Source organism: Gorilla gorilla, chromosome 13, assembly GCF_029281585.2.
Source record: "Gorilla gorilla gorilla isolate KB3781 chromosome 13, NHGRI_mGorGor1-v2.1_pri, whole genome shotgun sequence".
Lineage (NCBI taxonomy): Eukaryota > Metazoa > Chordata > Mammalia > Primates > Hominidae > Gorilla > Gorilla gorilla.
In genome coordinates, this window is record NC_073237.2 from 129,350,895 (window position 1) to 129,375,019 (window position 24,125).

Below are 24,125 nucleotides of genomic sequence, written 5' to 3' on the forward strand. Positions count from 1 at the left end.
TGAGCTGAGATTGTGACACTGCCCTCCAGCCTAGGCGACAGAGCCAGAATCCGTCTCAAAAAAAAAAAAGGGAAGATAAGCAAGATATTTTCAGATAAGTGTGAATGCTAAGAAGAAAGAGGTGGGTGAAGGAATAGAAAGTGACTGGGGTGGGGAGGTCCTACTTTAGTTGAAGGTCAAGAAGGTCTTTCTGCAGAAGTAACATTTCCGCTAAGACCTGGATGACAAGAAGGAGACAGGCGTGGGGAAATCAGAGAGTTAGGCCATCCAGGCAGAGGGCACGAGAAGTGCCAATGACCTGAATGAGTGAGATTCCAGACAGTGTCATTTGAGCATCTGGATCCAACCATGTCAGAAGCTGAAAATTTTCTGTGACATGAATTAATTGTTTCATTGTTGTTATTAAATAAGTTTAAATTGTGTTTCTGTACTGGGCACGGTGGCATGCACCTGTAATCCCAGCTACTCAGGAGCTTGGGAGGATTGCTTGAGAGCAGGAGTTCAAGACCAGCCTGGGCTACAGAGCAAGACCCCATCTTTTTGAAACTTCCTGCAACTCGCATCTGGAAAAGTGCCGTTATTTGAAAGGGTGCCGACATTGTGAAAAACACGGAGTATTGATCTCTGAAGCTGAGATTTTTGTCCTAAAGGTAAAGGGAAATTATTGAAGGTTTTTAAACCAGGGAAGAATCTTCCTGATCTTTGTTCTTTTTCTTTCTCTAGGCTCAGCTCTCAAAAGTCCTAACCTTCCCTCCCCTTCCTTCAGTCTGCATTTCTTCCCTAATGAACTTGGCTGCTGTCAGCTCCCTTCAGGGGACCTCCAGCTCTTAGCACAATGCTGTTCCTCTTTGAGACATTTTTCCCTACCTTCCTTCTCCCAACTAACTTAGCCTAGGCATCAACTTAGATATCACTTCCTTCACCAACCCCCCCAAGCCTGGGTCCATTTCCAAATGCCCCAGGCTTCTTTTGTATACTATGTTTATATCACAGCACTTGTCACCCCAAATTGTAAATTTCAGGTTGCTCTTTCCTACCCTCTAGACCAGGAAGGAATATGTAAAGTCCGGCTGTTTTTTGAAACCCCAGCATGTGGTGCCTTGTTGTGGGCACTCGATACACACGTGTTAGATAAGGGAGGGAAGGAAAGAGCTGATACACGAAAGGTACCTAATGGTAACTGTTAAATGAATGAATAAACTGATGAATGGGCACGGGAATGCGGAAGTGATTTAGCTCTTGGGAGAGACTAAATGAAGGTGTTGACTCCAGGGCTGCTCACGAAGGGAAGGGTTGGTAGCTTTACAGGCAGCCCTGGAGGGGACACAGAGCATGGGAAGTCCAGGGCTGTAAGGGCCTGGGTGAGGCTGGCTGGGGACTCCTGGCTTCAACTGCTATGCCAGGGGACTGGCTGCCTGGCCACTGCTCTCCCATCAAGGGGAGCCTTGGTGGCTTCATCTGCAGGCTGGGTCCCTGGTCTGGGTCTGGGAAGGCTGTCCCTGCGTCAGTTACTCATGCGGGAAGGTAGGGACCCTAAAGTGGGATTACAATCTTAGAACAGCAGTTGAAGTGCAAGTGCCTGATACAGCCGCTTCCTATTAGAAAACACCCTAAACAAGTGGAGGAAGCGTTTGGTGAGATAAACCATGAAACCATTAAAGATTTAATGGTGGAACCATTAAAGATGTCAATAAAGGCTGCAAACGAACTTAGGAAGCACTTCCATAAAATCATGTTTCACGGAAAATGACACGCTGGTTTACAGTAGCAAAATGTGGGTATGTGTGTATAGGGAAGTGAGAACATGAGGAAACTGGGGACTTGTTGACTTGGAGAGAATATTTTAAGTTTTCTGCATAATGGCAAGCAGTTCTAGCTGATTGTTGGCAATGTACAACACCCACAGAATACTCAAGATGTGTCCCTGGCTGGGCACAGCAGCTCGTGCCTGTAATCCCAGCACTTTGGGAGGCTGAGGCAGGAGGATCGCTTGAGGCCAGGAGTTCAAGACCAGCCTATTGTGAATAGTACCACTATAAATGTAAGTGTGCAAATATCTCTTCGAGTCTGCTTCCAGCGATTTTGAGTCTATACCCAGAAGTAGATTCACTCACTTTTGACATTGCATTCTCTGAATTTTAGAGGAGACATTTGAGAACTTGTAAATTTCAAATAAAAATAATGATTTAGACCAGACTGGACAGCATAGCAAGACCCCATCTCTAAAAAAAATAAAAAAATTAACCAGGCATGGTGGTGCGCCTGTAGTCCCAGCTACTCAAGAGGCTGAAGCAGGAGGATCTCTTGAGCCAGGGAGGTCGAGGCTGCAATGAGCTATGATTGCAACACTGCACTCCAGTCTGGGCTACAAAGCCAACTCCTGTCTCTAAGAAAATAATAATAATAGTAATAATTTTCTTGAGACAGAATTTTGCTCTTGTTGCCCAGGCTGAAGTGCAATGGTGCGATCTGGACTCACCGCAACTTCTGCCTTCTGGGTTCAAGCAATTATCCCGCCTCAGCCTCCTAAGTGGCTGAGATTACAGGCATGTGCCACCACACCCAGCTAATTTTGTATTTTTTGTAGAGATGGGGTTTCTCCATGTTGGTCAGGCTGGTCTTGAACTTCCGACCTCAAGTGATCCTCGCCTGCCTCGGCCTCTCAAAGTGCTGGGATTACAGGCGTGAACCACTGTGCCCAGCCAATAATAATTTTTTAAAAAGATGTTTCTTTCCACCAAGAGAGGCCACAGTGGTCTGCTGTCTGTGGCCTGGGGCTGGGACTGACACCCCAGCATTACTGAGGCCTGGTGACCACAGGGTTGTGTCCTCCTGGCTGGTGCTCCAGGGCTGGCCCAGCAGAAAGACCTCGCCTGAAACACCCCTTTTTCTTCATTTTGAACCTTGGACTTGCAGTTTAAATTGGGGCTTCCTGTCACCAGACTTGTTTTCTTTATGAGGGAAACATAATATCTCCAGCACCCGGGCTGGAAGAGCAGGCAAAGCAGCCTAACAGTGCTCTGTTTGTGGCGTTCTCATCTTATGCAAAACCTCCTGAAATAAATCAGTCATCCTGCAAGCGGGAGGAGGCGGGGGCCAGAGGAGGAGGGAGAAGGTGGGGAGCCAGGGGATGGGACGCCCTGCCAAATGGGAAGAAATGCCCCAGCCAGCTCAGCCAAGCTTTACCGCCCTCACTCCCCCCCACATCAATGGGACACCCCAGAGGCCCCCACTGGCCTCCCCATCACTTTGTCTGCCACCAGAGGGCAGCACACACGGGCTCTGGCACCTGGCCTTCAATCTGTATGGCAGCTTCAGCAGGCCGAGCGTCTCCTGGCCTCCGAACTCACTGCCACACCTCCAGGGTGCCTCTACCCGCTCAAAGGTCATATCTGGGGGAAATGCAAATTTGATGTTTCTTCTGAAATATGACCTCTGCAAGGACAAGAGGGGCCTCTATGCATGTGGCCGGCTCGGGTACTAGGGGCTTTGCACGAGCCTGGCTCTCACAAGCCTCAGGGTGCTGAACTTGGGGAGGGAGGGATGGGAGGAGGCAGAGAGGAGGGAGGCAGGGAAAAAAGGAGGGAGGAAAGGAGGGAAGAGAGAGAGAGGAGAGGAGGAGAAGGAGGGAGGGAGGGAAGGAAAGAAGGAGGGAGGAAGAAGGAAACTAAGGAAGGGAAGGAGGGAGGGAGGGAGGAAGAAAGAAAGGAGGAAGAGAAGGAAGGAAAAAGGAGGGAAGGAGGGAAGGAAGAAAAAAGGCAAGAGAAAAGAAAGAAGAAAAAACCAAAGAGCAATGACTTCTCTATGCAAAATCGAGTTTTATAAGTTAGAGCTTTTTTTAACTTTAATTTTTAAAATTTAATAATTTAGCCATCACTTGCTTTTTGTGCAGATGTTATTCAAAATTTCCAGCGAAATTCTGAATTTCTCTGCAGAGAGAAAGCGTGCCGCTCCAAGTATCGAGGGTTAGAAATGAGAATTCGAAGTCTTGCGTCCTGGAAAGTTTTGATAAGCAAATACGGCTGAGCTCCCGCGCTCTCTTCATTGGCTGCTTCTTCACCGCCAGATTTTGACACAAATAATCAGATTGAAAATCAGGGAGGGGAACAGAAGAGGAAAAACACACAGAGAGACAGAGCAAAAAGGAGAAGTATCTATTTGTGCAAAGAGTCACACAGTTGACAGAGTGGAGGCCAGTCCCGAGAGAGGCTTTGCAGTTCCCACCTCGGGAAGCTCCGGCAGAACCCAGGCGAGGGACAGCTCCGGGCAGGTGAGTGCTGGAGGATGCGTTTCTGCGCTTTTGTTTTGAAATGTGCCTGTGCGCCGCAGGTGGCTTCACAGCAGGCTCCCTGGCTCCTCCTGCAGTCCTAGGAAGGGTGAGGTGGGCTGGAAAAGCTCTGGAAGGCAAGGAGCCAAGGGAGAAACAGGGTGAGGACGTAGCCTCGTCTGAGCCACTGTGCTAGGAATTGCGCCTTTGCCGGCTGCACAGAAACACTTTTCAAAGTTTGATTTTAGGCTGACAGACGTCACCTTCGGGCACAAAGTCATACCCACAACCCAGCTGTCCTGGGGACCTGGGCAGTGCTCAGGGAGACACACTTCCAAGTGCCTGAGTTGTGTTCCCCCTTGGAGACAGTCCCAGACTTTAGGGACTTGACTAAAGTTCCTGGGACACTTTTTTTTTTTTTTTTTTTTTGAGACAGAGTCTCACTCTGCCGCCCAGGCTGGAGCGCAGTGGTGCGATCGCACTGAAACCTCTGCCTCCCGAATTCAAGCGATTCTCCTGCCTCAGCCTCCCAAGTAGCTGGGATTACAGGCGCGTGTTACCACGCCTGGCTAATTTTTGTATTTTTAGTAGAGACGGGTTTCACCGTGTTGGCCAGGCTGGTCTCGAACTCTTGACCTCAAATGATCCACCTGCCTCGGCCTCCCAAAGTGTTGGGATTACAGCCATTAGCCACTGCGCCCAGCCAGTTCCCACGACACTTTGAGAGTCAGGCGCTCTCCCCTCCAGAGCCTACTAAAGGGAGATGACAGGGCTGCCCTCTCCCACACACTGCCCAGGCTCCAGGAACAATAGGACCGACCATGGAGAGGTACTGTTTCAGCTCTCCTTTCCCTGTGACTGTTGTTAGCCCTTTCCACCTATTTTTGGAGAAAAAAAACAAGTTTAAGTGTTGAGGCATCTAGGGAGACATGTTCACTCTAAAATAGGACTTGGGAAGAGGAGGTCTGCAGAATTGCCGTGGGTATGTGCCTGTGTACATTTTTCTGGGGAGAAAGTCCAGAGCTTTCATGAGTTCTTAGGGAGTAAATTCAATTACAATCTGTGGGCATGAGTCTGGTAGATATTAGAAGCTAGCTGAGCTGCACCTGACCGCCTGGACGCGCCTGCATGTTTCTTAGTAGGCAACAGGCAGAATATTTCTTCCAAGTCTAGCAAAGTGTCAAGTTTCTTGTCCTCAGAAGTACTGCAGAAGGAATTCTTTGGACAAGAAAATGCGTAATCTCCCTTGCTCTTTCTGTCAGAGTTTGGTCTTCCTGAAGAGAGTTCTTGGGGAACATTGGAGAGCTATACCTGGTTTCGGTTTGATTAACGGAATCACTCAAAACCAGTGCAGACCATTGCCCCAAAGCTTTCAGGGGGGCAGGGTAGGGTGGGTGGGAATCTTATTGGACAGTGCAAGGATTTTCAAAGGCTCTGGGACCAGATGGCTCCAGATCACCTGGGGAAAACAGCCTGATCAAATGGGATTCTTCACTGTCTGTGCCGCAATATCCAAACCCTTGGTTGAAACATCAGCAAACGCCACCCACTCTTAGCCTAGAGGGAGGCTTTTCGTGTGTTCCTTGCCAGGAGTTCAAGCCAGTGGGAGCTGCTTTAGTCTATAATATAGAGATATGCAGAAAGAGTTTCATTCACTCACTTGTCTTTTTATTTTGATGAAATACATATAACATAAAATTTCCCTTTTTAGCCATTTTCAAGTGTACCATTCAATGGTATTAAGTACATCCACATGGCTGTGCAACCATCACCACCATCCATCCACAGAACTGTTTCATCTCATAAAGCTGAAACTTCATACCTATTACACAGTAACTTCCATTCCCTTCCCCTCACCTCTGGCAACCTCTGTCTATTTCTGCCTCTATGAAATTGCCTATTTTAGGGACTCCTATAAGGAATCACACAGTATTTGTCCTTTTGTGACTGGCTTATTTCACTTAGCATAAATCCTTCAGGTTCATCCATGTTGTAGCATGCGCCAGCATTTCCTTCCTTTTAAAGGCCGAATAATGTTCAACCATATGTCTAGACCACATTTTGTTTGTTTGTTTGTTTGTTTGAGACAGAGTCTCTGTCACAAAGCTGGAGTGCCATGGTGCGATCTTGGCTCACTGCAACCTCTGCCTCCCGGGTTCAAGCGATTCTCCTGCCTCAGCCTTCTGGGTAGCTGGGATTACACGCACCCACCACCATGCCTGGCTGATTTTTGTATTTTTAGTAGAGGTGGGGTTTCGCCATTTTGGCCAGGCTTGTCTTGGAACTCCTGACCTCAGGTGATCTGCCCACCTCGGCCTCCCACAGTGCTGGGATTACAGGTGTGAGCCACTAAGTCTCGCCATAGACCACGTGTTGTTTGGACATTCATCTGCCATGAAACCTGGGTTGCTTCCACTTTTTGCCTATTGTGAATAGTGCTGCTATAAAAATGAGTATGCAAATATCTCTTTGAGTCTCCCCTTCCAGTGATTTTGGGTCTATACCCAGAAGTAGATTCACTCACTTTTGACATTGCATTCTCTGAGCTTTGGAGGAGACATTTGAGAACTCCTTCTAAATTTCAAATAAAAATGATGATTTAGACCAGCCTGGGCAACATGGCAAAACCCCGTCTCTACAAAAAATACAAAAATTAGCCAAGTGTGGTGGTGCATGCCTGTAGTCCCAGCTACTCGAGAAGCTAAGATGGGAGGATCGCTTGGGCCTGGTAGGTGGAAGTTACAGTGGGCCAAGATCAAACCACTGCACTCCAGCCCAGGTGACAGAGTGAGACTCTGTCTCAAAATAATAATAATAATGATGGTGATGATGATGATGATTACTTTCTGCTGGGGCCCCTGGGCCTGACCTGGGCTCATTTTCCCCCAACTCCTCCACGGACAAGTCTTGTTTTCCCCTTGAATCTTTTTTTTTTTTGACAGAGTCTGGCTCTGTCACCCAGGCTGGAGTGCAGTGGCGCCATCTGGGCTCACCGCGACCTCCGCCTTCTGGGTTCAAGTGATTCTCCAGCCTCAACCTCCCGAGCAGCTGGGATTATAGGTGCCTGCCACCACACCCAGCTAAGTTTTGTATTTTTAGTAGAGACGGGGTTTCCCCATGTTGGCCAGGCTGGTCTTGAACTCCTGACTTCAGGTGATCCACCTGCCTTGGCCTCCCAAAGTGCTGGGATTACAGGTGTGAGCCACCACGCCCGGCCTCCCTTGAGTCTTTAAACATAAAGGAAGTCAAAAGGGTTCTCTGTAGCTGACCCTGAGAACCAGCTGAGTCTTACCCAACCCTCCCAAAAGGGGAACCCAAGTGACAAGTCTTTTAGTCAAGGTGGTTCAATCTCTCACTGAAGGTCAACGAATTCTACATGGGATTTTAGAGCAAAAGGGAAGTTTAGAAATCTCTTAGCCCAACCGTCCCTTTTAAGAGATAGGAAAACCAAGCCCCAGGTTGGTGGCTGATGCGGTCACAAGCTCCAGGACCCCAAATCAGACTCAACTCCTTGGGCAACAAAGGGGCCTCATTACAGGGACATCACAGGCCTGTTGACCCAAGTCCAGCTGGAAGTTAGGGTGCTGGCTCCTGCCAGGGTGCAGGGTCCCCTGTCTTCAAGAAGCACTGACTGAGATTCTGACTCAGGGTCAGGGGGACTCTATCAGGATCGGGGGTTATGGAGTGATGTTAACAGTGGGCCTCTTTCCGGAGGTCCGATACCATCAAGTCCTCTGTTTTATGAAGAAATCCTGAGCTTCTTTCATAATCTCTGCTCTTAGCTCCTTCTCAGGACGGAGTTCATGTCAATCAAAACCAAGTGGTTGTTAATTAACTACAGTGTAGGTGATTGGTTCCTGTTTTTTCTTTAAAAAAAAAAAAAAAACAACAACTCTCTTAACAGGGGCCAAAAGGAAGTTCACTGGGTGCATTTGGCCCCTCTGTGAGCCGGAGGGCTTGGCCGTGGCGTTGGCTGTGTCACTGTCACTTGCCAAGCTCAGGGGAGAGCACACTGGGGGAGGCAAGAAAGGGGGTGTGGGGCTCAGGGGAGATCACTAGAATAAGCACGAGAATCACCTTCCTGAAGCTGGAGAACCCCAGAAGCCAGCCCCATCTTGCCCTGTGCCTAAGTGAAAAGTGCTTGGCCGGGGCTCATGAGTGCTAGAAAGTGTCCTTGTTGTGGGGCCCAGGGTTAGAGTCAGTTGACCTGGGGTATCCTTAGGCCCTGAGCCCAGGAGAATACCAATGCTTCCTGAAGGGAAGTCTGTCCCTGGCCTGGCCCCACCAAGACTCTTCAGGAGCCACGTGGGTCTTTTAGGAGCCTGGAAAGACTTGAGGGTCAGAGGGTTTGATTTTTCTCCCTTCTTTTTTATTTTTGAGACAGAGTGTGGCTCTGTCACCCAGGCTGAAGTGCAGTGGTGGTGTGATCTCGGCTCACTGCAACCTCCGCCTCCCGGGTTCAAGCGATTCTCCTGCCTCAGCTTCCTGATTAGCTGGGACTGTAGGCAAGTGCCACCATGCCTGGCTAATTTTTGTATTTTTTGTAGAGACGAGGTTTCACTGTGTTGGCTAGGCTGGTCTCGAACTCCTGATCTTGTGATCCGTCCGCCTCGGCCTCCCAAAATGTTGGGATTACAGGTGTGAGCCACTGCACCCGGCCTGATTTTTCTCCCCTCTTGCCCCAGCACCCTGCATTTCCCTCTGTGCTGCAGGTGGTGTTCACCGGGTGCTGTGAGGACCTCTGACAGTGCTGGGTGGCACAGTGGCTTGAGAGTAAAATCCTAACAGGCTAGGAGCCCTGGGTCTGAGTCACTTTCCTCTCTGCACCTCAGTTTTCCCACCTGCAACCTGGGAAGACACTGCTTGACACGGGCACACGAGGGAGCTTCAAACTGCTGTTTTCATCCCTAGCACGTCGGCTCCACTCCCTCTGCAGAGAGAAGCCCATGCTGGGCACTGCCCAGCACTTGGCACCCATTCTGCACCGAGTAACTGCCCACCTGCTGGGCTGAAAGTCAAGAGCATGGAGGCCTGGGGCCAGACAGACCCCAGTCCTTCCCTGCTCACTCTGCCCCAGGGTCCTGAGCCCTCCAGACTTCAGCTCCTCCTTTATAAAATGGGACAGCAGCGGGACTCAGCATCTGGATTAAGCATCAGAATTAAAGGTGTAATAAGCAAGGCAGGCTAAGCAGCCCCCTGCCAGAAGGTTTGACCAGCTCCTCTTCTATCACAGAAGCCTCGGCGAGTACCTTTGGTTCTAGTTGATTTCCTCATAAATATTATGCGCAAAAAAGGATCATCTTTTGATATTTTGATAGGCAAACCATGACCCTCACAGGCCCCCTCAAAACAAAGTGCAAGGGGAACCCCACACCCCCAGTCCTCCTCCTGCTCACTGGGTCCCCTCCTCTCCCCCTAGGGTCTGGCCTCCCCATGGGCTTTCTTGAAGCAAAGAAGAGTTAAAAGCGGGAAGGAAGGGGGGTGTGGGGAGCCCTGGTGAGGGAGGGGGAGGAGGCAAGAGGAGGAAGACGTGTCCCTGGGAGATAAGGCCGTGGGCTGCCCCCGGCCCGAGCCTGTGTTCAGAGAGCCGAGAATCTGACCGCGGGAAGGGACCCCAGAGGCCTTCAAGGTCCTTTCTCCTAATTTTAGAGCTCAGAGAGTACAGGGCCTTGAGCGCGGCCCTGGCTTCTGGGAGGCTGCTGCAGCCCTTGGCACAGGGCTTACCCCATCCTTTGAATGCACCTGCAGTGGGCTGGGTGCTGGGATGCGGGGGAGCACATGCTGAGCACCTCCCACACTCGCTCCTGATGGATGAAGGTCCTTTCTCGCTCCCCACCATCCCATGGGGTTGGATTGGGATCCCCGTTTAGCAGATATGAGCACTGAGGCTCAGTGATGAGCCTTACAGCAGACAAGGGCTGGGCCTGAGCTTGGCCCCCTGTGCAGAGCCCCCAGTCCAAACTCTTGATGCCCCCAGGCTCTGGGCCAGGGGGAAGCAGGCCTGGGCACAGTCGGGTCCCTCTTCTGCCTGGCTGTGGTTCATCTCCTTGGGGAAGGGGTGAGTCCCTGGCCCTTTTCCAAGCTGCATTCTCTAATCTCCCACCTCCCTCGCTGCTCCTGGGCCAAGGCCTTATCACCCAAGCCCTCACTGCTGTTCTGAAGCAGCTGTGATCCCTTTCCCGCCTTCTCTGGACCCTATCACCCCTGCAGCCTTGCATGGCGGCTGGCCCAAGGGGTGGGGGGGTGGGACTCCTCTGACGCCTCAGGCATGGGCCTGGTGTTGGCCTGGGTGCAGCATGGGGGCAAAAAGGATAGAGGACCACCAGAAGATGCTCTCCAGAGTGCCCGGGGGAACCTCACAGGCTGAGTGCAGGGATGTGAACCATTCTGGGGGCCAGGCAGGGCTCTCAGCTCCAGAGGGCTTTGCAGGGGAAGCCAGGAGTCCTGGGGTGGTCAAGTTGGTCCAGCCCTGTCACTCCCTGACTCTGCCTGGGATGGTCCCTTGACTGATGTGGTCCTTGGTTTCTTCCCCCACTCCCTGACTGGTGGGGTTGGTAGTGATGCTGGGCTGCCCACGGAAGCTGGGGGATGTTCACCTCTTCTCCTGTGTCCATGAAACCTCGGGCCTCCAGGTGCAGTGGAGTGGGGGGTCCCCTCAGGTCTTGAGTCCCCACACCCCACTCCTCAGAGAGAGAAAGCCTCTGTCTCTCTAGGGAACAGACTCTGGGCCAGGGCTGTGGACAAGGCGCAGCCGTGCTCTGGCGGCTGTGGCTTGCGGCTTGCAGGAGCACGTGGATTGGCAATGTCCCCTCGTTTGCTGCAGCTTCTCTGCCAGAGCCCCCTGTGATAGACCCTGAACACCTGTGATGCACCTGTCAGTTCTGCAAGCCTGGACATCCCCACTTACAGCAAAGGGGATAGGCCCAGAGAGGTTAAGTGTGTGTCCCAAATTGCACAGCAAGTGAACTGAGATTCTAACCCACGAACCACTGATTCCAAAACCTAAGCTCAGACCACCCGTTTCTATGGCCTCTGAAGGTGAATCTCACTGGTACCCAAATGTAGCTTTCTAGAATTGGGGTCCACCGTGTGTCACAGAGGGAGACCCCAGTCCCTGCCTTTCCTTTTCTGCTCCATTGCAGCCCAGATCATGCCAACGGGAGCAGGCTTGTCTGAGCGTTTTCTAGGGGGCGATGCATTCATTTCCTGGTGAAGGAGCAGTGAGGGAAGTTAGGATTTGTAGCTGCCGTAACAAAATAGCACAAACAGGTGGCTTAAAAACAACAGAAATTTATTCTTTCACGGTTCTGGGATCTAGAAATCCAAAATCAAGGCGTCCGCAAAGTGGGTTGTTTCTGCAGACGCCAGGGGAGAGGGTTTCATGCCCCTCTCCGAGTTCTGGCGGCTGTCGGCACTGCCTGGCATTCTCTGGCTGATAGAAGCTCTGAGTTCTGGCGGCTGTCGGCACTGCCTGGCATTCTCTGGCTGATAGAAGCTCTGAGTTCTGGTGGCTGTCGGCACTGCCTGGCATTCTCTGGCTGATAGAAGCTCTGAGTTCTGGCGGCTGTCAGCACTGCCTGGCATTCTCTGGCTGATAGAAGCTCCCTCCGAGTTCTGGTGGCTGTCGGCACTGCCTGGCATTCTCTGGCTGATAGAAGCTCCGAGTTCTGGTGGCTGTCGGCACTGCCTGGCATTCTCTGGCTGATAGAAGCTCCGAGTTCTGGCGGCTGTCGGCACTGCCTGGCATTCTCTGGCTGATAGAAGTGTCACTCTCTGCTCTGTTGTCAGCACACGGCGTTCTCCCTGGTTGTCTGTGTCTCTGGGTCCAAATTTCCATCTTCTTATAAGGACACGAGTCATCTTTGATTGAGGGCCCATCCTAAGCCGGAATGACCTCATCATAACTTGATTACATCTGCAAAAACACCCTATCGCTAATAAGGTCACATTCACAGGTTCTGGGTGGACATGAACTTTGGGGGCCACTGTTCAACCCAGTATAGCTGGTGTTTTATCTCAGGAGGAGGTTCTGAGATACGGAGGGGTATTGTCCTCTTGTCCTTCCTAACCGCTCCCATCCCTCCCCCTTGCAGGTGTGGGGTGCACACTGAAAATGCCACGCTCCTTCCTGGTGAAGAGCAAGAAGGCTCACACCTACCACCAGCCTCGTGTGCAGGAAGATGAACCGCTCTGGCCTCCTGCCCTTACCCCGGGTGAGTCAGAGCCCGGGCTGGCGCCTGCTGCACCCACGGGGGGCTCTCGGCTCTGCGTGATGAGGGTGCAGCAGCGTCCCTCCTGCAGCAGCCTCTTCTTCCAAGTCTGGAAACAGGAGTGCAGTAACTGTGGGTTGCAGATGAAAGGAGTAGACAAATGAGTGATGCCCTCATCCCTTCTGCCCTGTTAGGGAGACGAGAGTGTCAGGTTGGAGCCAGTACTTAGTTACTGGCATGTGGGGCCTCACTGGAGGCCCAGTCTAGGGCTGGAGTTGGGTTGCTCAGAAAAACAGACTGGTCCAAAGTCTTCCCCAGGGTCTCCTCCTGGCCTCTTCTTGCCGCCGCCTGCTCTGGGCAGAGCGGGGGAGTGTGAGCCGCCAGAAGCAGCGGCACATGGCTGTCTCTCTGGGCCTCCTCCTCCTAGGAAGGGCGTGCCCTCCTTGCTCCCTCTGGGCTTCCCAGAAACTGTGGCTATTGATGCTGATGGTCCTATCTCCCCACAGTGCCCAGAGACCAGGCTCCAAGCAACGGCCCTGTCCTCAGCACTCTATTCCCAAACCAGTGCCTGGACTGGACCAACCTCAAACGAGAGCCGGAGCTGGAGCAGGACCAGAACTTGGCCAGGATGGCCCCGGCACCAGGTACCCAGCTGTGACCCACTGTCATTCCCCAGGGAGTGCCAAGGGGAGGAAGGATGAAGGGACTCTCGCAGCAGGGCCCCTTGGGGCCCTGGAGTCAGGAGGGACCCACGAAGTCACTGGATGCAGCCCGGGCTCTGTGGCTTCTGCTTGGGCCTCCCAGACAGGGAGCTAATTCCCGGATGTGGGCTAGGTGGGAGAAGAGGCCAGAAGCAGCAGCTGGGCCGGTCCGTGCAGGGAGTGAGGTGGGCACTGTGGAGTGAGGCTGGGGGTGTCTCTGGGCTGGAAAAGCTGAGGAGCCACAGTGAGGACCCAGACATTCCTGGCAGTAAGTATCTGGGTTGACACCCTGAAACCCTCCACATGAGGTGATGAAGGTAGTGGTGTGTGGTAGAGGGTGGTGGGAAGGGGGTGCCCTGTGTTTATTTTATTTCATTTTATTTTTTGAGACAGGGTCTCACTCTGTTGCCCAGGCTGGAGTGCAGTGGCACGATCTCAACTCACTGCAACCTCCGCCTCCCAGGTTCAAGCAATTCTCCTGCCTCAGCCTCCCTAGTAGCTGGGATTATAGGTGTGAGCCACCACGCCTGGCTAATTTTTGTATTTTTTGGTAGAGACAGAGTTTCACCATGTTGGTCCGGCTGGTCTCGAACTCCTGACCTCAAGTGATCCACTTGCCTCGGCCTCCCAAAGTGCTGGAATTGCAGGCATGAGCCACGCCACTGTGCCCAACCCCCTGTGTTTAAATGAGTAACCAGGCCTGTGTCGCTATCTCCACAGAGGGCCCCATTGTGCTGTCCCGACCCCAGGATGGGGACTCTCCACTGTCCGACTCACCCCCATTCTACAAGCCCAGCTTCTCCTGGGACACCTTGGCCACAACCTATGGCCACAGCTACCGGCAGGCCCCCTCCACCATGCAGTCAGCCTTCCTGGAGCACTCCGTCAGCCTGTACGGCAGCCCTCTTGTGCCCAGCACTGAGCCCGCCTTGGACTTCAGCCTCCGCTACTCCCCAGGCATGGATGCGTACCACTGTGTGAAGTGCAACAAGGTGGGCAGCGGGGGGTGTGGTGGGCACCTGGGCCCTCCTCTCTGCACTCCCTCTCAACTCACTGGCAGCTCTGGGCCTTCTCTGTGCTGTGAATGTTGGGGCTCTGGTGGGATTGAAGATTCAAAACATTCATCCTCATCACCGTTCATTGAGCTCTGACCATGTGCCTGGCCCCGTGCTAAGCAATTGACAGGCACGAGTGCCAGAGTCAGGTGAAAGGTTAAGGTTCAGAGAGGTTAAGTCACTTTTCCAAGATCAGACAGCAAGTAGATATCAGAACCAGCATTCAAACCCAGCTTCGGCCAACTCCCAGCTCTTAACCACTGGGCTATTCGGCCTCTAGATGAGGCAAGGAGGGGCCTCCAGATCCCCTCTCTCACATCCAACGTTGTAGAAGGGAGACTGAGCCACAGAGAGGCAAACGGACCTCCCTGGGACACACAGCAAGCAAGCAGCAGAACTGGCGATCCAGTGCCCCTTACTCTGTGTACCCAGCCTTGGCCAGAGCTGGACGTGGAAGAGACCATGGGACCCCAGGCCTGTCCCTGTCACTGCAGCCCCCCAGTGGCCTCACATGCTGCCCCTGCTCCCAGGTCTTCTCCACCCCTCACGGGCTCGAAGTGCATGTGCGACGCTCCCATAGTGGGACCCGGCCCTTCGCCTGTGACATCTGCGGCAAAACCTTCGGCCACGCTGTGAGCCTGGAGCAGCACACGCACGTCCACTCCCAGGTGGGCACCTGGCCCAGCGCAGGACTCCCAACCCCACTCCTTCTCTGTGCTTCCCCAGGGAGCCTGGGGGCTGTGGCTGGGTCCCTCCCCCTGCCCCTGGGGGTGACACAGATTGGGAGGGGTCCCCTAGTACCCACCTCCCTGGGTCTGGGTCTCCAACACCTGCCGTTAACAAACTTCAGACTCTTAACTAAACCACTGTGCAGACCACAACCATCCCTGCCTCAAGGAACTCACTCTAGGTTAATGGTCATGAAATGTGAACCCCTAAAAAACCTCTGAGATCAGTCAGTCCATCAGTCAATCAACGAACATTTATTGAGGTTTATTTTGAGCGGGATACCGTGAAGATTACAAGGAAAAATCCCACAGGAGGCCAATGAGACTCCAAGCCCCAGTTTCACCTCAGAGGCAGAGATGAGGGGTCCCCTGGTCCTGCTCCTCCAGGCCACCCCAATGGAGTGTCCTGTTCCGCAGGGGATCCCGGCCGGGTCCAGTCCTGAGCCTGCACCTGACCCCCCGGGGCCTCATTTCCTCCGGCAGGAGCGCAGCTTCGAGTGCCGCATGTGCGGCAAGGCCTTCAAGCGCTCATCCACGCTGTCCACCCACCTGCTCATCCACTCAGACACGCGACCCTACCCCTGCCAGTTCTGCGGCAAGCGTTTCCACCAGAAGTCCGACATGAAGAAGCACACCTACATCCACACAGGTGAGTGAGTCTCACCTGCCTGTGCCCCCTGGGCAGAGCACCCCCACCTTTCCCTGAGAGATGCATCAGAGGTCCCCAGCGTGAGGCTGGGGGTGGGGTCTAGTTACAAAGTCAAAGGCCACTGCTGATGGAGGGCTGGGCACCTGTGCTACTTAAGTGCACTTAATGCATGGAAAAAGATACAGGGAGGAAACAGCAAAATCTCAACACTGGTGATCTCATGGCAGACATGAGACTAGCAGGCGAATTGCTCATTCATTTGTTCACTCATTCACTCACTCACTTGCTCATTCATTTGTTCACTCATTTGCTCATTTATTCACACATTTGCTCACTCATTTGCTCATTCATTTGTTCACTCATTCATTCATTTGCTCATTCATTTGTTCACTCATTCATTCATTTGCTCATTCATTTGTTCAGTCATTCATTCATTTGTTCACTCATTCATTCATTTGTTCACTCATTTGCTCATTCATTTGTTCACTCATTCATTCATTTGTTCACTCATTTGCTCATTCATTTGTTCACTCATTCATTCATTTGTTCACTCATTTGCTCATTCATTTGTTCACTCATTCTTTCATTTGTTGATTCATTTGTTCACTCATTCACTCATTTGCTCATTTATTCACATATTCACTCACTCATTTGCTCATTCATTTGTTCACTCATTCATTTGCTTATTCATTCATTCACTCTTTCATTCACTTGCTCATTCATTGCCTCCTTGCTATTAGCTGAGTGCCTCTTTTGTGCCAGGTATACCAGGCTTGGAGATGTATTGATAAACAAGATGACTCGCCAGCTGCCCCTAACCACCCTATAATCCAGTAGGGGTGGGAGGAGGGTCCAAGTTGTATCTTTGCTTCTCTCTCTTTTCTAATTATTTTCTAAAGTGAATGTGAGTTGGCCATGAGAGAAAACATAGGAAGGTATTGGAAAATGAACCCGGGGGCGGGGCAGGGGAGCAGCAGGCCTGGTGAGGAGGCCCTGACCCCGCCCTTGCTGTGCTGCACTGCCCTCCCTGCAGGTGAGAAGCCGCACAAGTGCCAGGTGTGCGGAAAGGCCTTCAGCCAGAGCTCCAACCTCATCACCCACAGCCGCAAGCACACAGGCTTCAAGCCCTTCAGCTGTGAGCTGTGCACCAAAGGCTTCCAGCGCAAGGTGGACCTGCGGCGGCACCGTGAGAGCCAGCACAATCTCAAGTGAGGCTGCGCCGGCTCCCAGCTCCTGGCCAGCCTGCCCTGCGGTCCTGTCACCTGGAGGCCAGCCTCACATGCCCAAATCTCCAGTCTCCTGGAGGTGGGACTGGACAGGAGTCTTCCAGCTTGTTTTGAGACTCATGAAATTGCTGTGTGAACTTGGGCAAGTCACTTACCCTGTCTGGATCAACATTTCTCCTGCTGCCAAGTGTGGCAGCCTGGCTGGGTCTTTCTCAGCAGAAGTTGTTTCCAGGTGTGCTCAGGTGCCTTCCTCTAACAGAGCACAGAAAGCTAGAATACCCCCAGGGAGACAGGGATGCCAAGAGTAGACCAGAGCTGGGACCCACAGACAGAACCTCCACCTGCCTGCTGCCCACTGAGCTGGGACCTGATCACCTTGGATTTTAGTGGGCCTCTTTCTGACTATAACAGGCAGAGTCAGAGCTGCCTCCCACCCCAGTCAGAAGCCTCACACCCCCTCTGCTTCGGCCAGATGTGCTGGCTGACTCCGACTTCCGACCAGCACTCAGCTGGCCACTGGGGATTCCAGCTCCACAACCAGGCCGTGAGGCTGGAGAAACTGGCAGTTATTGCTGTCAAAAGCCTGTTCTCTCAACTGCTGTCAATAAAATTAAAGATACAGATTTGCTGCCATGTGACCAGCATTTATTAAGTGCCTATGAGGTCCAGGGTACTGCATGAGGCTTTGGGGAGTGATGCGGGGAGGCTTGAGGAGCAGAGAAAGCCATGGAGGTGCTCATAGGCAAGTTGTGGAGACGTGTACTCAGCCCCCACGTGCACAGACCCGCTGACGAGCCGGGAGCAAGCAGAAGGGGCCCGTGCGACAAGACCACAGGGGTGGGCAAGGCTAGTGCAGCTGGGGCGGTATCCGTTTCCTGTGGCTGCTGTGACAAATGACCACAAACTTAGTGGCTTAAAACAACACACATTTATTCTCTTAAATTCTAGAGGCCAGAAACTCAAAATGAGTCTCATGGGGCTAACATCAAGGTGTTAGCAGGACTGCATTCCTGCAGGAGGCTCCCAGGAGAGTCTGTTTTCCTGTCTCTTTCACCTTCCCAAGGCCGTCTGTGCCTCTGATCTTGGCCCCTTCCTCTGCCTTCAAAGCACATAACTCGGACCTCTGCTTCTGCCTCCATCTCTGTCTTCTGCTTTCAACCTTCTTGCCTGTCTCTTACAAAGACCCTTCTGATTACACTGAGCTCAGGTATAAATCATCCCATCTCAAGATCCTGAACGTAATCACCGTGATTGGCTGAATAATGGCCCCAAAGATGATATCCACATCCTAACCCTGGAACCTATGAGTGTGACGCTATAGGGTAAAAGGGACTTTGCAAGAGTGATGAAGCTAAGCCTGGTGCCGCACCTGTCTAGCTGTGTGACTTCAGGTGAGTTCCTGAACCTCTCTGGGGCTCAGCTTCCTCCTCTGTAAAATGGTAAATACAGCAGTCCCTTCCACCGATTCGCTGAGACCATTCTTACAAAGCGGCATACAGGGCCAGCCCAGCATGTAGTAAGTGCTGCCGAGTTGTGAACATTCCTTTTTGAAGTCCTGTCCATCCTATAAGGCCCACTTAGCCATCTCCTCCATGAAGCCTCCCTCGGTCATCCAGCCAGAAGGTCTTCTCTCTCCTCTGTTACCGAGCAACTCAGTCTCTTTGCTTACAGCTTAGGAGCCATTGAATGTGGAATGCAGTTATGTGTGGATAACTTCAGGAGGTCTTCTGTCTGAGCTCCAGCCACACCCCATCCCCAATCCCACACCAATCCTGTGCCTGGCCCACAGCCATGGACACCTCTGAATGAACTTGCAGGTACTGAGCTAAGCCAAGGGTTTCCACACATTGTCTCTAACCCACGCAACCTTCTGCAATGGAATGCCATTCTCCCATTTTACAGATGGGGCAACTGAGGCCCAGAGAGGTCAGACATAAAAAAAAAACATAGATATGGGCCAGGCGCTCACGCCTGTAATCCCAGCACTTTAGGAGGCTGAGGCGGGCAGATCACTTGAGGTCAGGAGTTCGAGACCAGCCTGGCCAACATGGTGAAACCCTGTCTCTATTAAACATACAAAAATTAGCTGGGCATGGTGGCACGTGCCTGTAATCCCAGCTACTTGGGAAGCTGAGGCAGGAGAATTGCTTGAACCTGGGAGGTGGAAGTTGCAGTGAGCCGAGATGGTGTCATTGCACTCCAGCTCTGGGCAACAGAGCAAGACTCCATCTCGGAAACAAACAAACAAACATAGATACTAGGGCTTACCCTTTCCAGGTGTGCTCAGGTGCCTTCCTCTAGCAGAGCACAGGAAGCTAGAATACCCCCAGGGAGACAGGGATGCCAAGAGTAGACCAGAGCTGGGACCCACAGAGAGACCCTCTTTCCTAGAGAAAGAAGGATTCTTTCCAAAGAAACGCCACTATCGTCCGATGGTTTCTGTGTATAGTGTGATTTAGCCTTGGGTTCATGAATCGACTTGTTTAATGTGTATTTGATTGCATGCCAACTTATGAGGCTCAACCTGTCATGAAATGGCAAATGTCCCATGCAAACGCCCAATTCCCATCCATTGTGGGCAGCTCAAACCTGGGTCAAACTAGAAGCTGTTCACATGGATCGTCGGGGGAGTGAGGGACAAGCCCTCAGACTCATGTTCGTGGTTCCAGAGAGGCCCACAGAGCCGGCTGGACATGCCTCAGACCCGTTCTGGTGCTCCCCAGGCGTGCGCCACAAGCCTCCAGGGGTTCGTTTGCTTTAGACGGAGTACAGATCGCATTGCTCAAATAACTGGGAGGAACTCTGGGTTAACGTTCAGTCTATTGCAACTGCTTCTTAGAGCCTATAACGTGTGATACGCATGTGTCCATCCCCAAGGGGAGGATTTGGGTGTTCAGTGTTTTCCTAAGGTTAATTTGGGAACCAGAGAGGGAGAGGGAGAGGTTGGCCTACTTGCCCAAAGTCACACAGCAGGCAAAGGCAGGGCTGGGATCAGAAACTGATTCCGAGTTGAGGCTATCTTTTTGGAGTCTGTGTACTCTCCCTCCCACTGAGACCCAAAAGTGTTTCTTCCAGGTCTCTTCTCTGGTGTGCAAGGGGCTTGGGCCCCCAAGAGGAATGGAACTCTTACCCACCCCCGGCTCTGCATTTGGCTAGGCAGAACCCTGACATCCATTTCCTGCTAGAAGCTCTTCCTGTTTCCTTTAGCCAGAATTCCTCTAAGCAAACCTGTCAGGTGTGCGGGGTGGGCTCGGGGCTTGGGATTTGCATGGGAGGGTGGTCCCGTCTCCTCAGCAAGCTCCCTGTCGGTGTCCTGTCTTGAAATCCAGCTCTTGGAATCAGGAGAAGAGGGACCCTGGTGGCCAGAGCACCAGAGCCAGCAAAGCCTTAGAAACCACCTGTTCCCACCTCTCCTCCTGTCCAGGAGGACAGAGAAGCCCAGAGAGGGGAAGGGCCTTGCCCACAGCCACACTTCTGGGGCCAGGCCTGGAATGGGCTCCTGACTCATCTCTTACACACGCATGCACACATGCACACATGCACACACACGGATTGGGAACTGCTTTGCATACTCCCTGTTTGCTAAACAAAACCAAACCAGTATCGGGATTTCAGCCACTTCTGCAGCAGGGCGGGGCAAGGCGGAGGAGCTGAGCTGTGAGGGGAAGCCAGACAATGTTCCTTCTTAGTCGACTGAGGTTTGGCGAGATCGAGATTAAGCTTGTCGGTCTCCTCCAGTGAGTGGGTGTGTGGGGTGGCGCCAGCGGGAGGCCACAGCAGCCTCAGAGCAGTGAGGGCTGGAACCCCATTTGCATACAGCAGAGAAAGAGGGCATGTAGTGGGGAAGCCTGTGACACCTGCTTCCAGGGGAAGATTCTGCACTGGCTGGGAAGGCTTGGCTTGGGATTCCTGGCCCTGCTGAGGCCATGGATTGGGGCTTGGGGGTTGCTGTGAGCCAGAGGGCGGTGCTGCTGACCCTTCCTCATGCCTGAGAAGCTGCTGCAGGCTGGCCTCATGTGCAGAGCTGGGAGCCCCCAGGAGAAGGCAGCCCTGGAGAAGACTTGGATGGGCCCCAGTGGGAGCAGAGTTCCCTGGATGTTCCGTCTCCTTCTGGATGCAGAGGCTATGCCCATGACACTGGGGCGGGGAGGTGGCCCAGGAGGTGCTGTGGGGCACCACCCACCTGCAGTCTGTGATTTCAGGGAAGTTCAAGCTCCCCCACCAATTCTCCACTTCCCGTCAGCTCCCTGCGGCCAACTACCTGGCCTGCAATTCCTGCCACCGGAGTTGCAATGTGACCTGGAAGGCACTGTCCAGCCCTGTGGAGACTGTCCATGGCTTCCATGTGCCACACAAGGAAACAGAGGCCCAGAGAGGAGAGGTGCTAGCCCAAGGTCACATTGCCATTAACAGCATAGTACGACAGAACCCAGGTTTTCCAGCTCCAGTCTAGTGGCCGTCCTAGCAGGGCCTCTGGGTTGCCTGACTCCAGGGTGCTCCATGTGCATAGAATACGGTGTAAATGGTGTTGGTGGGGTGGGTGGCTGGGTGGGGTGGAAGGGTTCCTTAGACTGTGGCACTGACCCCCTGCTTCCAAGGATTGAATGGGGACTTGTGAGACCTCAGGATGCTGCTGGTGACATGACCCAGAATATCAGTTCACTCCATGGTAATTAACAAAACCAATATTTTAATATCAAAACTAGCCAGCCACATTAGGGAGTGGAATGCAACATCTGAATTAATTTTCAGATAAAATGTCCTGTTCGTGGTGACAGCTTCAGGCTACACTGCAGGCCCTGCACCCCGCATTCCCTCTGGATGCAGGAGAAGCCCCTCTTCCAAGCAGGCCACATCCCACAGGGCAACCAGGCCCAGGGCCAGGGCCTCCTGAGGGACAGACTGAGAGGTGCCCAGTGAGCCCGCCATGGAAATCACTGATAAGGATGGAAATGCATCTCCCAGGGTGAGCCTGGAGATTTGTGCGTGTGTGCACTCACACACATGTGTTGGCCCCAGCCTGTCTCTATCTGCCCATGACTGGAGTGAGCTGGCCTGAAAGCAGGGGTGGACAGACCGAGGTAAGGAGGCAGGGACCGGGCACTGGGGCTATAGGGAAGTGGAAGTAAACAGGGTTCTGTATGATCCAGAAGATCAGGACCTGTCCTGAAGGTTCCCTGGGGATCAGACATCCCCCACCCCATCGCCGAGAGAACTGAGCCCCAGCCCCAGCTGCTCACCATGACCTAGCCTTCAGGGCTGACCCCAGTCCCCTGACTTCAAACCCCTCTCTGCAATCCCTGCCCTATGGGGGCTCCCACTCAGTGTGGTGTGGGTGAAGGCTGTTCCACGGGAAGGAACTGAGAACATAGAAGAATCTGGGCTGGCCAGAAGTGAGAAGGAAGCAGGAAGGAGTGCAGGAAGTGGGCAGAGCATGGCACACGCTGTGCATCAGGGGAGACTGAAGACCCCCAGGAGTTCTTAAAGGCATTGCAGCCATTGACTTATGGGCCCGAAGCCCCGAGGGAGCTGCTATGACGTGGGCTGAGCTTTAGAAGGAAGACCCAGGTGGGTGTGCAGTGTGGCCTGGGGGCACAGAGCAGGGGCACTGGCTGGGGGCCGGTCTTGTCAGTATCAGGAGCGACAGCAGCTCCAGCCTCAGCGTCAGCCTGGCCTGCGCTTTCCCTGCTACCCTGTTGAGGCTGCTCAGGGAGGGGAGGGCGGCCCGGCCCTGGATGGAGGGCGGGACCCAGAAGAGTGAGGCCCCACCCCACCCCGCCTCCTGGGGTCACTGGACAAGCAGCAGGGCCCTTCTTGCTATTCCTAAATGTTCTTAAGAGAACTCTCAATGCTGTTTCCCACCCTCGAGCCTTTGCCCCTGGTGTTCCCTCTGCCTGAAATGCCCTCTTCTTGTTCTGAACCCTCTCAGCCTTAAGTCAAGTTCATAAGAAAAGCTTTTGAAATGTGATCGCCCATGACCCTCCATTCCACTCCTAGGAATGTATCTTCAAGAAATAGATATGGGACGGGCACAGTGGCTCACATCTATCATCACAGCATTTTGCAAAGCCCAAGTGGGAGGATTGCTTGAGCCCAGGAGTTCAAGACCAGCCTGGGCAACGTAGCCAGATCCCTTCTCCACCAAAAAAAAAATTGGCCGAGAGCGGTGGCTCACACCTGTAATCCCAGCACTTTGGGAGGCCGAGGCGGGTGGATCATGAGGTCAGGAGTTCGAGACCAGGCTGGCCAACATGGTGAAACCCCGTATCTACTAAAAATACAAAAAAAAAAAAAAATTAGCTGGGTGTGGTAGCGGGCGCCTGTAATCCCAGCTACTCAAGAGGCTGAGGCAGGAGAATTTCTTGAACCCGAGAGGCGGACCCGAGAAGCGGAGGTTGCAGTGAGCCGTGATCATGCCACTGCACTCCAGGCTGAGTGACAGAGCAAGACTCCGTCTCAAAAAAAAAAAAAGTTGAGAAGTAATTACTGATGGGAATGTAGATTCAGCTGCAAGAGCATCTTTGCAGCCTGTTTATAATGGCAAAAAAAAAAAAAAAAAAAGAAAGAAAGAAATCAGAACCATCCTAATGCCCATGGGAGGAGGCTGGCCAAGCCATTGGTGCAACAGATGACCACATGGCCAGGAAGAGGAGCAAGCATGCTTTAGAAGGCCTGACCGGGGGAGGAGTTTATCAGGCTGATGTGGAGTGAGGAATGCATGTGGCATGCTAGCATGCAGGTTCTGTAAGCCTCTGTCTGTGTATGCTTAGTAAAACACAGGTGAAGAAAGTCCACAAAACCACTGACGGCAGCTATTTCTGGGGGCTGGAACAGAGGGTTAAATTTCACTCTCCGTGCCACCTTTAAAAGAGACTTGTGGCCGGGCGCGGTGGCTCATGCCTGTAATCCCAGTGCTTTGGGAGGCCAAGGTGGGTGGATCACTTGAGGTCAGGAGTTTGAGACCAGCCTGGCCAACATGGTGAAACCTCATCTCTACTAAAAATACAAAAATTTGGCCGGGTGCGGCAGCTCACGCCTGTATTCCCAGCACTTAGGGAGGCCGAGGCGGGCGGATCACGAGGTCAGGAGATCGAGACCATCCTGGCTAACACAGTGAAACCCCGTCTCTACTAAAAATACAAAAATTTAGCCGGGCGTGGTGGCGGGCGCCTGTAGTCCCAGCTACTCGGGAGGCTGAGGCAGGAGAATGGTGTGAACCCGGGAGGCGGAGCTTGCAGTGAGCCGAGATTGTGCCACTGCACTCCAGCCTGGGCAACAGAGCAAGACTC

At 52.8% G+C, this 24,125-nt stretch overlaps 1 protein-coding gene across 2 annotated transcripts; it reads left to right on the plus strand.

Annotated features, from left to right (window-relative positions):
* The first annotated feature begins 3,935 nt into the window (after positions 1-3,935).
* Positions 3,936-17,459, plus strand: GFI1B (growth factor independent 1B transcriptional repressor). 2 transcript variants are annotated; one of them, XM_004048790.5, is made up of 7 exons: positions 3,936-4,270; positions 12,361-12,480; positions 12,984-13,121; positions 13,899-14,170; positions 14,764-14,901; positions 15,445-15,610; positions 16,644-17,459. In XM_004048790.5, exons 2-7 carry the CDS (start codon positions 12,381-12,383, stop codon positions 16,820-16,822), a joined length of 993 nt encoding a protein of 330 aa, XP_004048838.1. In that variant the 5' UTR covers positions 3,936-4,270; positions 12,361-12,380; the 3' UTR covers positions 16,823-17,459. The 2 variants fall into 2 exon arrangements, with proteins under 2 accessions (XP_004048838.1, XP_055207409.1); XM_055351434.2 differs by lacking the exons at positions 3,936-4,270; positions 14,764-14,901 and adding an exon at positions 4,725-5,249.
* The last annotated feature ends 6,666 nt before the right edge of the window (positions 17,460-24,125 follow it).